This window comes from Mandrillus leucophaeus, unplaced genomic scaffold (assembly GCF_000951045.1).
Source record: "Mandrillus leucophaeus isolate KB7577 unplaced genomic scaffold, Mleu.le_1.0 Scaffold638, whole genome shotgun sequence".
NCBI classification, from domain to species: domain Eukaryota; kingdom Metazoa; phylum Chordata; class Mammalia; order Primates; family Cercopithecidae; genus Mandrillus; species Mandrillus leucophaeus.
The window spans coordinates 637,525-648,711 of NW_012106897.1; the positions used below are offsets into that span (position 1 = coordinate 637,525).

Consider the following 11,187-nt stretch of genomic DNA (forward strand, 5'->3'; position numbering starts at 1 on the left):
CTTAAAATGGGTTAACTATTGTATAATATGATTGAAGGTGGAAATGGCGAACTGAAGGATAAAGGGGAAGGAATTATCTTGAATGCAACAGAGTGACAAGGAGAGAAATATGGAAGATAAAATAAGAAACATGGATCAAGAATGACAAAATCTAATGTAATACAGTCTGAGTTCCACAAGGCAATAATAGATTTGTGGAGATAGAGTAGTTGAAATAATGGCTAAGATTTTACAGTATTGGTGAATGACATGGAATCCCAAGAGTAAAGAATTCTACCTTGCTTGAGATTTGCTTCTTATAGATGAACTTTTAGTTGGTACTTTTTGCTGGCATGCGAAGTATCATTCTGAACAATTTATTGTCTTATCAATGATGATATGTTACCAAAGTATCTTTGTTTTGTGTTTGTAACATTTTAAAATGTTTTTTCATTTTTTTCTTCTCTTTTGGCTAGGTGCCAACAATTCTAAATTCGCTACAGAGAAGTGTACAAGCAGTTTTGGTGGGGAAAATTCAAATTCAGGACTGGTTTAGTAATGGCATTAAGAAAGCAGCTTTAATGCACAAGTGGCCATTAAAAGAAATATCTGTTGATGAAGATGACCAATGTCTACTTCAGAATGATGGATTTTTTCTTTATCTGTTATGCAAGGATGGATTATATAAAATAGGCTCTGGATACAGTGGAACAGTTAGGGTAATGTGCTTTCTTACAGTTCCTTAATTATACAGAGTTATAACCATAACGAATTGTGTTCTGTGTGTTTCTAGTTTCATTTCTAGAATGTGACCTAATTTGGGTGTAATAATATTTATTTGAAAACTATAATTGAAATACAGGCATTAAATGTCATTCACCCATTTGTATTATTTTTCATTGACTGTTGATTATGAAACCACTGATAGACTACCTTTTTTTATTTTGCAGGGCCATATATACAATTCTACATCCCGTATTAGAAACAGAAAAGAAAAAAAGTCTTGGTTAGGGTATGCTCAGGTAAGAGACTATCCACGATAAACCAAAATTTTCTTATCTTTTAAAACATGTGATTTGCCCTTGTTTAATCAATAATGTCACTTCTAGTTAAACAAAAATGATATAGTTTTACTAATATGGCCATAACAACTGAATAGTGTAGTGTAAAGAACACTGGCTCAGAACTCATAAGAGGTTCAGTTTTAGTTCTGGCTCTGCTTATTACTAGCTATATGACTGGACAACTCATTTAACTTATTTGGTCCTCTGTTATTTAGCTTTAAGATGGGATTAAACATACCTTCTTTAGAGTTCTTGTTTAAGTGAGTCTCTAGATAAGAATTGAAGACCACCTTTATCATTAGCACTTTTTTTAAAAATTGAGACAGAATCTCGCTGTGTCATCCAGGCTGGAGTGGAGTGGTGCAGTCTCGGCTCACTGCAACCTCTGCTTCCTGGGTTGAAGAGATTCTTACACCTCAGCTTCCTGAGAAGCTGGGACTACAGGCCCATGCCACTGTGCCTAGCTAATTTTTTTTGTATTTCTAGTAGAGACAGGGTTTCACCATGTTGGCCAGGCTGGTCTTGAACCCCTGACTTCAAGTGAGCCACCTGCCTGACCTCAAATGAGCCAAAGTGCTGGGATTACAGGCCTGAGCCACCCCACCCAGCCTGATTAGCATGTTTTAATTGGAAATGTATACGTGTCCTGAGGCCAAATTAGGGTTTCTTACCAGAAACTCTTTCATTTTAGTCTAGTTTCAGTACTTTCTAGGAAACAGTGTTTGGCCTGCTCAGTAGACAGCTACCTGCATGGAGAATATGCAAAGAATCACAAGAGAGAAAAGCCATGGGCTGGTGTGTCTTTCTTAATGTTGTGATCTTATCTCCTGACCAACATAGCCAGATAGGTGTCAGCCTTTTACAAGGTCAGCAGCCAGATGGATACATTACTCCTCCTCTTATGGAGAAAAGCAAATGAAGGATGGACAAGAGAGACTAGAAATATTTTTTTCCATATGGTACCCACCTGAACAGTGAAACCCAAGTGCCCTTGTATAAGGATAGAGAATAAAGATTTCCCTGCATGCCTGCCTTGCTGAGCTCATGAGATTTGTTGTCAGGATCAAATGATAAAAGATATTTGAAACTATTTTGAAAACTATGGAAATTATTATTGTTGCGTGAAGAATAATTCTACTGTATCAACTGTTAGGGAGAATTTGGAATTAAAATTTTTTTTGGAGTTGTAGTTTCACTTTTGTCACCAAGGCTGGAATGCAGTGGCGCGATCTCAGCTCACTGCAACCTCTGCCTCCCAGGTTCAGGCGATTCTCCTGCCTCACCCTCCTGAGTAGCTGGGACAAATCCCAGCCTCCCAAAGTGCTCAGCCTCCCAAAGTGCTGGGATTACAGGCATGAGCCACCGCCCCCAGCCTGAAATTAAATTTTAGATAACAAATTAGTTTCTCAGTAATTGTCGCTTAAAAGTTGAACTTAGCTTAAAATATGTCATTGAATTTTTATTTGCCACTCTACTGTGTTTTATCTAAGAAATAATGCCGTGGAAAATATTTTATTATAGAAGTGTGTTCAGTGACATATCACACCTTCTGAAACCACTGTGCTATTCATTTTCAAATAGCAAACTCAATACTTGTTATTTTTCTTAAATTATTTGTTAAAGTAACAGTGATCATTTATATTATTTACTTGGCTAGTGATATGGTCATATACAAAATGTTTGTACCTGTACTGTCCTGTTTAGTATACCTAATTATGTTTCTGGGAATGTGTTAAATCAATTTTCAATAATGACTTTTCCTCTAAATGAGAGGAATGTTCTTGTATTTTTAATCTTTAACATCTTTTAGACATCAATATTGATGTATTATTGTAACTCAAAAACCTGTAATATGGAGTTGTATGGCTGCTTTTTCTGCTGAATTAGTAATAAATATTTTAACAGGAAAATGTTTTGCTGTTATCAGGGTTATTTATTATATAGAGATGTGAATAACCACAGCATGACAGCCATAAGGATAAGCCCTGAAACACTGGAGCAAGATGGTACAGTAATGTTACCAGGTATGTTTCAAGTAGTCATTTTTTTTTTCACAAGCAATTTTAAGAAATGTGCATGTTAGGCTATTTAGACATATAAAGAATGATTAGCAAGGGATAGTGCTTGCTTATAAAAGAGTTTTAAAAATCTTGACATACAAAGCATTTTATAGTCTATGTAAAGTTAATACATATCAAGACAATAGACATAGAAATATAATAAGTTTTAATATTTGTTTTCAAAATTGGCCAGCTATGGCCTAATCTCTGACCTCACCCCACCACGATTTTCTTAGCTGCTGAATTAGTGGAGTGATGTAACTGTGTTGCTCTTAATAAAATCAGAACTCTGACTCTCATGTGATCCAGTATAAAGAACCTTCTGTTTATTTTTACTTTCTAACAACACTGCAGTTGAGTTTTCCTCCTTTATTTTATTTTATTTATGTTAAAGAGGTTTCAGAGACAGAGAGTTTAGGGTGGGTCAGGAATTTTTTTAAAATTTCATCATTTATGCTTCTTATGCTTCTTAATAATGCTTTGATAAAGGTCTTTGGACATAGTTTATTTTGCTTTAATTTTGAGGCTTTTATATATTCACTTAAATCACTGCTAAATTTTCAGGCAGTAGGTCTCAAATTTTGTCAAATGCTGGAAAAATGCATATTCTTTATTGTAAGGTCTTTGAATTTGCTTATAATGTTGATACTTTCTGAAGCTGTTTATATTAAAATCTTGAACGTCTAATGTGTCTGTCAATAATTTCGTAGTAGCAATATTACTTGTAAGCACTTGACCATCTGAAAGTGAGAGCTACTTCTGAAGAGTGCATTGAGAAGAATAGCTGCTCCTGGGTTGCATGTTAATTTTTAAATATAATCTTAATAACTTCAAACATTTATTGGAACCTTACTACCTATACATAGATACATATTAGTGTACATGACACTATGTTAAAGTAAATACCACATTTCATGTCCATTTCAGAAATAGAGCAGCTTTGGAAAGCGGTTGACTTAATAAAATCATTTTGAAAATAGCCATCTATTTTCAGATATGTCAACAGAGTTTTTTTGTTTTTTTTTTTGTTTGTTTTTTTTCATTACAAGTCCTGGGCCATGTCTTTGGTCATAATAACAATAATGATAATAATATTAAAAAATACTTTTGATAACATGCACACTCCTTGCACATATTTATACATATATTAAAAGTAATCATGTTTGTTGTATAAAAATCATATGAACTAAAAAGAATGAATTGAAATAATTATAATCCCACTTCCCATATATAAACACTATGAACATGTTGGTAAATATCCTTCTCGTATTTTTCCTGTGTGTATATGTCCATACTTGTAAAAAAGTGTGATCATATGCTACATACTGCTTTTTTAATCTATCTCTTTCATTTAATATTCTGAAAATATTTCTAGGTCATTAAATAGTCTTCTACAATGTCACTTAAATGTTACAAAATATATTCCATTGATTAATGTTTGAGAATGAAAGCCTTCCAGTGTTTTGCTATATAAATTACACTGTAATGAGCATTCCTGCTGTGCTATCTTTGTGCCAGTCATTTTAGGATAATGATGTAGAGGAAAAATTCTAAATTGACACATGCCCTCCGCTGTAACACATGGGTACTAATATCAAGGATTTACTTCTGAGAAACCCTGCACATGTAATAGAGACGGTGACTGAGAAGACAATTTGAAAATATCTGCCTACAGCTATTTTATTTATTCTGCCTTGATAAAAAAAATTACTCAATGTCTGTATTCAGTTTAAGTTCCATTGCTTTGTTTAACTTCTGAAATGCAACTTTGAACGATACAAGCGTGGCTTTCTGTGTTTCATAAGTGTGTGGTGTATTAGTGGTGAAGAGTGAACCAAACTTCGGGAAGATAGTCCCGTATTTGTCTTCAAAACTGGCAGACATTGCTTGATATATTCCTGAAGATATGATCTTAAAATACTACATGATGGATAAAGAGAAAATCTTGAAACCACATGGCAGAAGACTCCTCCCTCAAGCCTGAAGAAGCCTTTTGTGATTTTCTCATTTTTTTGACCTGGACTGAATTTTCATCAAATAGCACTTTTTGTTTTTCCTGGGTAGGGATAGCTCCGCTCTGTAGCCTTCCAATCAAGGAGCAGAAGTAAATTGTCAGGTTTATAGATGGTAATGAATACCATGTTTCAAGTCGACATAAATCAGGTAATTCCCTGAGCTTCATGTTCCAACTTGTCTTACAGTATAGTTTATATTTAAAAAGTATTTCAACCTAGTTTTGACGAGCTTAAAACATACTTTTTTCTCTGATAATTGTCATTTTATTCTTTAAACCTCAGCTTATCTTACAGATTGTATCTTTATGTCATTTTCTCCCCATGTCTGGTGACAGGTTGCCTCAGTTCTGAGGCTTTTTGCTACTCTTCTTGCGCCGCTTCACTCCTCACCCCTGCATTTATCTGAAATTATAATGAGTTTTTCTTCTTTGCTTTTTAGTTTAAAATCTTACTGCTTAGAGCTTGAGAAGCATCTTTCTTGCGCCTCTTTGTGTTCTGTACAGTGGACTAGGAACTCTTTCTTTTGATTTCTCCTCTCTTTGATTACCAAGTCTCTTGGGCTACCAGTGGGCCTTGTCTCCCAGTTTCTATTTCCAGTTTGTGATCCCTGAATTCTCTATTTGGTAAGGGTCTGCCTGTGTTTTGCATATTTATGATAAGGAAGTATGCTAGTATGAAGCTCCTGGGCAAAGATAAAGAATAATCTAGCTTATTCGGGTGGGCTCCATTACTGCATTCCAAAATCAGAATTTTATGTTTTATTGATTCAGGTGCAACTAGAAATGAAATGTTATTTTTTGTTTTGGTATTGTGATTAATGGAGAGATTCATCCTAGTTCTCTGCAGTTATTTTGGGAAGTATGTGTGTGTGTGTGCTCTTAACTTGCTTGCTGAAAATTTGTTTTTCCAAAAGGATAGAATTTATACTTAGATGTTGATTTTGCTTGTAGTTTTGTGTTATTTAGTAGCAGTCACTAACACATGTTCCTGTGGTCCTTCTGTAATACTGGTATCCCTTGTTACAATTGAGCTTGTGCATTATTTTGATCAAAGTATGTGGTGTACTATTTTATGGAGATGCATACAGTATTGATGAAATACGGTATTCTAGCCAAGATACATGACTGCTTTGAGATAAAAGTAAAACGTAAGCATGCATTTGTCTGCTCTGTGTTGGACAAATATTTAAAAAGTTTAGAGCACACTAAATGCCAAAAATGCTTTGAATAAACATAGAATTTCTAAGTGGGAAATGCACAACTGGTTATGAATATCCATTTTACAAAGCAAGGGATATCTAGTTGGGCACAATAGGCATCAAATACAGAAGCTTTAAGTCTGTATTTTTCTGTGACACTAATGACTGTGATGTATGTCTGAGAGTAGAGTGTTGCCTCCATTGCATGTGATTGTATTGAAATGATTGTAACCAACATTATAGTTTGTTCATTGTGGTGCATGTTTACTATCAGACTATATCTAATACTAACTCATTTTGAAATGAGGTGGGATCTCAGGTCCTTGGTTATGGAACATTTATAAATATAAGCAAAAATGTAATAAGTATGATTAGTTGAATTAATCTCTGCTAATTTGTAATTCTTTATTAAAAAGCACAGTCTCCTTTTGAGTTTAAGTTTATCCTTATTGCGTGGAGAACTCTCATTTTGACTTCAACAGAGGAGTAAATTCATTTTGCAAGGTATTTGCTTGTATTGTAATATAAATACTTTTTCTTCCTTTTGCACAGATTGCCACACTGAAAGTCAAAATATTTTATTCACTGATGGAGAATATATTAATCAGATAGCTGCTTCAAGAGATGTAAGTATCCTGAATCTTAAGTAACTAGTGTAAATTGAATTTCTCTGCCTTAAATTATTTAGCTTTTATTAGATAGACTGTAGAGCCTTGAACGACCTCTTTCTGTAATGTAATGCTGTGGATGTTTTATTTTTCTTAGGATGGCTTTGTTGTCAGAATATTTGCCACAAGCACTGAACCTGTTCTGCAGCAAGAATTGCAACTTAAACTGGCTAGAAAATGCTTACATGCCTGTGGTATCTCACTATTCGATCTGGAAAAGGACTTGCATATTATAAGTAAGATAGCAAATCAAGTGTTTTCCCCGTATTTTAATTTTCAATTTTTAATTCTCTTAAAAATGAATTGTGTTTTCACCAGTTCAGCTTATATTGTAGCAGCTATTTTGTGTCTGTTACTATTAATATAAAGGATAATTTTGAATTAATATGAATAAATAGGAAATGCGGCCTTTAAACAAAGTACAATATTTGAAGACCATTCTAAGGAAATGACTAATAATTTCTCATTTTTGTTTTGAATAGAGCAAAAGAAAATAAAATTTAATGAGAATTATGGATGGATATTGGTGAATGCCATTAGTTTATATGTTGCATCATTATTCAACTATTTAAAAATTTGAAAACTTACGTTGTAAATGTCATTACAACAATATGCATAGTTCTCTCATTGAAATTTTTTAAGTTTTTACTTGAACAGATTTTCAAGGTAACAATAGAATGGTATTATAGATTGTGACAGTGGTAATTGGCCTTACACACAGGTCAGTAATCTTTCATTTGGATAGAGAAATGCAGATAACCACAGAGTATTTCTTCGGCTTAGATTATTTGCTGTTGTAATGTTGTAAAAGTAATTAGGATCATGAGTTCTCCTGAGAGTTTTAGTTTTGGCTTGCCACGCCACTCCAGGTTTAATAGTGACCTTCCATAACTTGTAGGGTTCTTTGCAAGATCCTCCTCCTTTTTTGACTGTTATCTCATTATATTTAATAAACTTGGCATTAGTGCTTTACTTTATATATTCTAATTTTGTAGTATTTTTATAATTCTTCCCTAGAAAAATATCGAATTGAAATTACATATTTAAAATTTTAAAAGCCCATAAACTAATTAGTAGTTTGTATAGTTGGACAAAATCATAAAATGTAGTATATATAAAGTTACAATTATTCATAGTTTTACAATTTGAAAATATGCATAAGGATCTGTGTGTATATGCATTTTATATATATATATAAAATATATATTTGAATTCATGGAGTAGCTATATAAGATGTTCTTCTGTAGAAAAAGACATAGGCAGAGAATCTGAAATACTTTAATTCAGATATCTGCATAGCATTGTACCAAGCTCAAATGACTGTGTCTGGACTAACCTCTCCAACCTTTATATTTGCTTATTTGTAAACCAAATGGTATAGTTGAGGAATCAAATGAGATAAATTTTGTGAATGCATGGTACCTAATAAATGCTCAATAAAAATTTGGCCATTTTTACATTAATTCAAGGAATATTACTGACATTGAATTTTTAAAATTTTTTGTTGTATATTTAAAAAATTAATTTGTTACTGGTTTGGAACAAGAGAAACAGATTATGATAGCTTTATCATTCCTTGGAGTACTATACCTATGGTTAATATGTTTAAAAATTTGAGTGTATAACATTTTGTCATCCTTGTTTTTTAGTGATTTTGAATTGACATTGCAATCACTCAAAATAGTACATGTTGTGTTTAGAATTCTTCGTATTAGAAATGCAATAGTATTTATTAGTCTCGTATTTCAGGTACAGGATTTGATGAGGAGTCAGCAATTCTTGGTGCAGGACGAGAGTTTGCGCTAATGAAAACAGCAAATGGAAAGGTAAGTTATTCTCTTTGGATTAAAAATTAGCATTCTCTGATTTAAGAGATTAAAGTACAATCTGTTGATTCGTTTATATAGTTTGCATCTTTAATGAGAATAATCTTTTAAATTTTGATTTAAAATTATTTTTTATGAGATAAAATTTTATTCATGTTGGAAACAGTACAGGCATGCCTCATTTTATTGTGCTTAGTTTTGTTGCACTTCACAAATAATTGCTCTTTTTACAAATTGAAGATTTGTGACAACCCTGAGTTGAGTGAGTCTGTTGGCACCATTTTTCTAACAGCATATGCTCACTTTGTGTCTCTATGTCACATTTTGGTACTTCTCTAAATATTTCAAATGTCTTTATTATTACATCTGTTATGGTGATCTGTTATCTTTGATGTTACTATTGTAGTTATTTTAGGGTACTATGAAGTGTGCCTATAGAAGACAGAAAACTTAATGGATAAAAGATAAAAAAGCTATTATGAACTGTGTCTTCCTGGTAAAATACGTGTATTTCTTGCTCAACTCCCATAAGTTGAATAGTGTGAAAAAGAGTTTGTTTTTATGTGAATTTTGTTTTTCAGTAAAATATAGATGTCCTTTTTTTTTCTGTGTGAAATCTGATGCACTATTAAAAAAAGCACCATAATTCCTTTTTTTTTTTTTTTAAATGTATAAGATATATTACACTGGCAAATACCAGAGTCTTGGAATCAAACAAGGTGGTCCTTCAGCAGGAAAATGGGTTGAGCTGCCAATTACAAAATCTCCAAAGATAGTACACTTCTCAGTTGGACACGATGGCTCTCACGCCCTTTTAGTTGCAGAAGATGGGAGCATATTCTTTACAGGATCTGCTAGTAAAGGAGAAGATGGAGAATCAAGTAAGTTGAGTGATCAACTATGCATTTAGTAAAAATAAATGCTTTATTTTAGTAAAAATAAATAAAACTTTATTAACATAAAGTTACCAATTTCAACAACACTAACCTCACCAAGTTAATAGAGGATTTTACACTGGGGACATATTTAATTAATGGCAGTGGGTTACTGTTCTTTGAAAAAAAAATGTGCTTGCTAATTTCATTCTAAAGTTCATATTTATGAATTTTTATGCTTTATGGGAACGTGGCTATTCATCTGAGAGTATATGCTTATTTTATAGCAGTTAATGTTATTTTAAAAACTTACTTGTTGCAATAGATTATTTTAGAAAACCCAAAACTGTGGAAGGAATGTATACTTCAGAATGAAGGTAAACTTTATGTAATCTTTTGTAATAGTATTGACTGTGGATTACAGTTTTTGTTTTTGTGTTTTTTTGAGACAGGGTCTTACTCTGTGACCCAGGCCGGAGTGCAGTAGTGTGATTAGCTCACTGCAGCTTTGACCCCTGGGCTCAAGTGACCCTCTCACCTCAGCCTCATGAGTATGTGGGACTATAGGCACATGCAACCATGCTCAGCTAATTTTTGTATTTTTTGTAGAGATGGAGTTTTGCCATGTTGCCCAGGCTGGTCTCAAACTCCTGCACTCAAGCAATCTGCCAGCCTCCCAAAGTGCTGAGATAACAGTCACGAGCCAGCATGCCTGGACTGGATTACCATTTTTGGTGTTATTTCTCTGTGATGGAATCATTGCTAAGCAATGACAAAGAAAATTATTTTGTTTATGTCTCATATTTCTTATGTTTCTGTGCAGTCTTCCTCAAAGTGTCATTTTTCTCTTGTTATAAATTCTCACGTACTTTATATATTTTAGCACATTGGAGAAGCATCTTATAGGGATTAGGTTGTAAAGCCAATACATAATGTAAAAATAATGTGAAAATAAAAATTATTTGGAAAAACCCTTTAAAGTAGCCATAAAGTGTATTATTATCTCTCAGAATAGTTTTTCCTTCTGGCATTTGGAGGACATTGTCCTTTCTTTGAGGACCAGGTAAAGTAGTTGTAGTGTATGTGTCTGTATATATACGTATGTGTGTTTGTGTATACGTGTGTGTGTGTGTGTGTGTGTGTGTGTGTGTGTCAGTGTGTGTCATGTCGTATGAAAAGTAGAGTATTTTAAGCCCCAGCACAGCAGCAATATATTTTTGTTCTGAAAGACATGCAGGGACTGGGGTTGACTGAAGGAACAATTGGTTTCTTGTTTCCCATATTTTGCCTAGTTCAAGGATTTAGTTTTTGAGAGCAGTGGCTGCTTGAATCACCACATTTAAAATTATTCACTCTCCTTCCATATATATATATATATATCTCCTTTCCTTATAATATCTTATTGACAGCTGGGCACGGTGTCTCACACCTGTAATCCCAGCACTTTGGAAGGCCAAGACGGGTGGATCACGAGGTTAGGAGTTCGAGACTAGCCTGACCAA

The 11,187-nt window shown here is 33.5% G+C and overlaps 1 protein-coding gene across 1 annotated transcript in view; it reads left to right on the top strand.

Moving 5' to 3' along the window:
• The window catches only part of MYCBP2 (MYC binding protein 2, E3 ubiquitin protein ligase), a 271,487-nt gene that overhangs the window by 38,616 nt on the left and 221,684 nt on the right, over positions 1 to 11,187 (top strand). Inside the window, exons 6-12 of the mRNA XM_012000660.1 lie at positions 456 to 698; positions 930 to 1,001; positions 2,971 to 3,067; positions 6,869 to 6,942; positions 7,082 to 7,220; positions 8,734 to 8,810; positions 9,487 to 9,691. Of these exons, the coding sequence (XP_011856050.1) occupies positions 456 to 698; positions 930 to 1,001; positions 2,971 to 3,067; positions 6,869 to 6,942; positions 7,082 to 7,220; positions 8,734 to 8,810; positions 9,487 to 9,691 (907 nt within the window). The remainder of the gene's footprint in view (positions 1 to 455; positions 699 to 929; positions 1,002 to 2,970; positions 3,068 to 6,868; positions 6,943 to 7,081; positions 7,221 to 8,733; positions 8,811 to 9,486; positions 9,692 to 11,187) is intronic.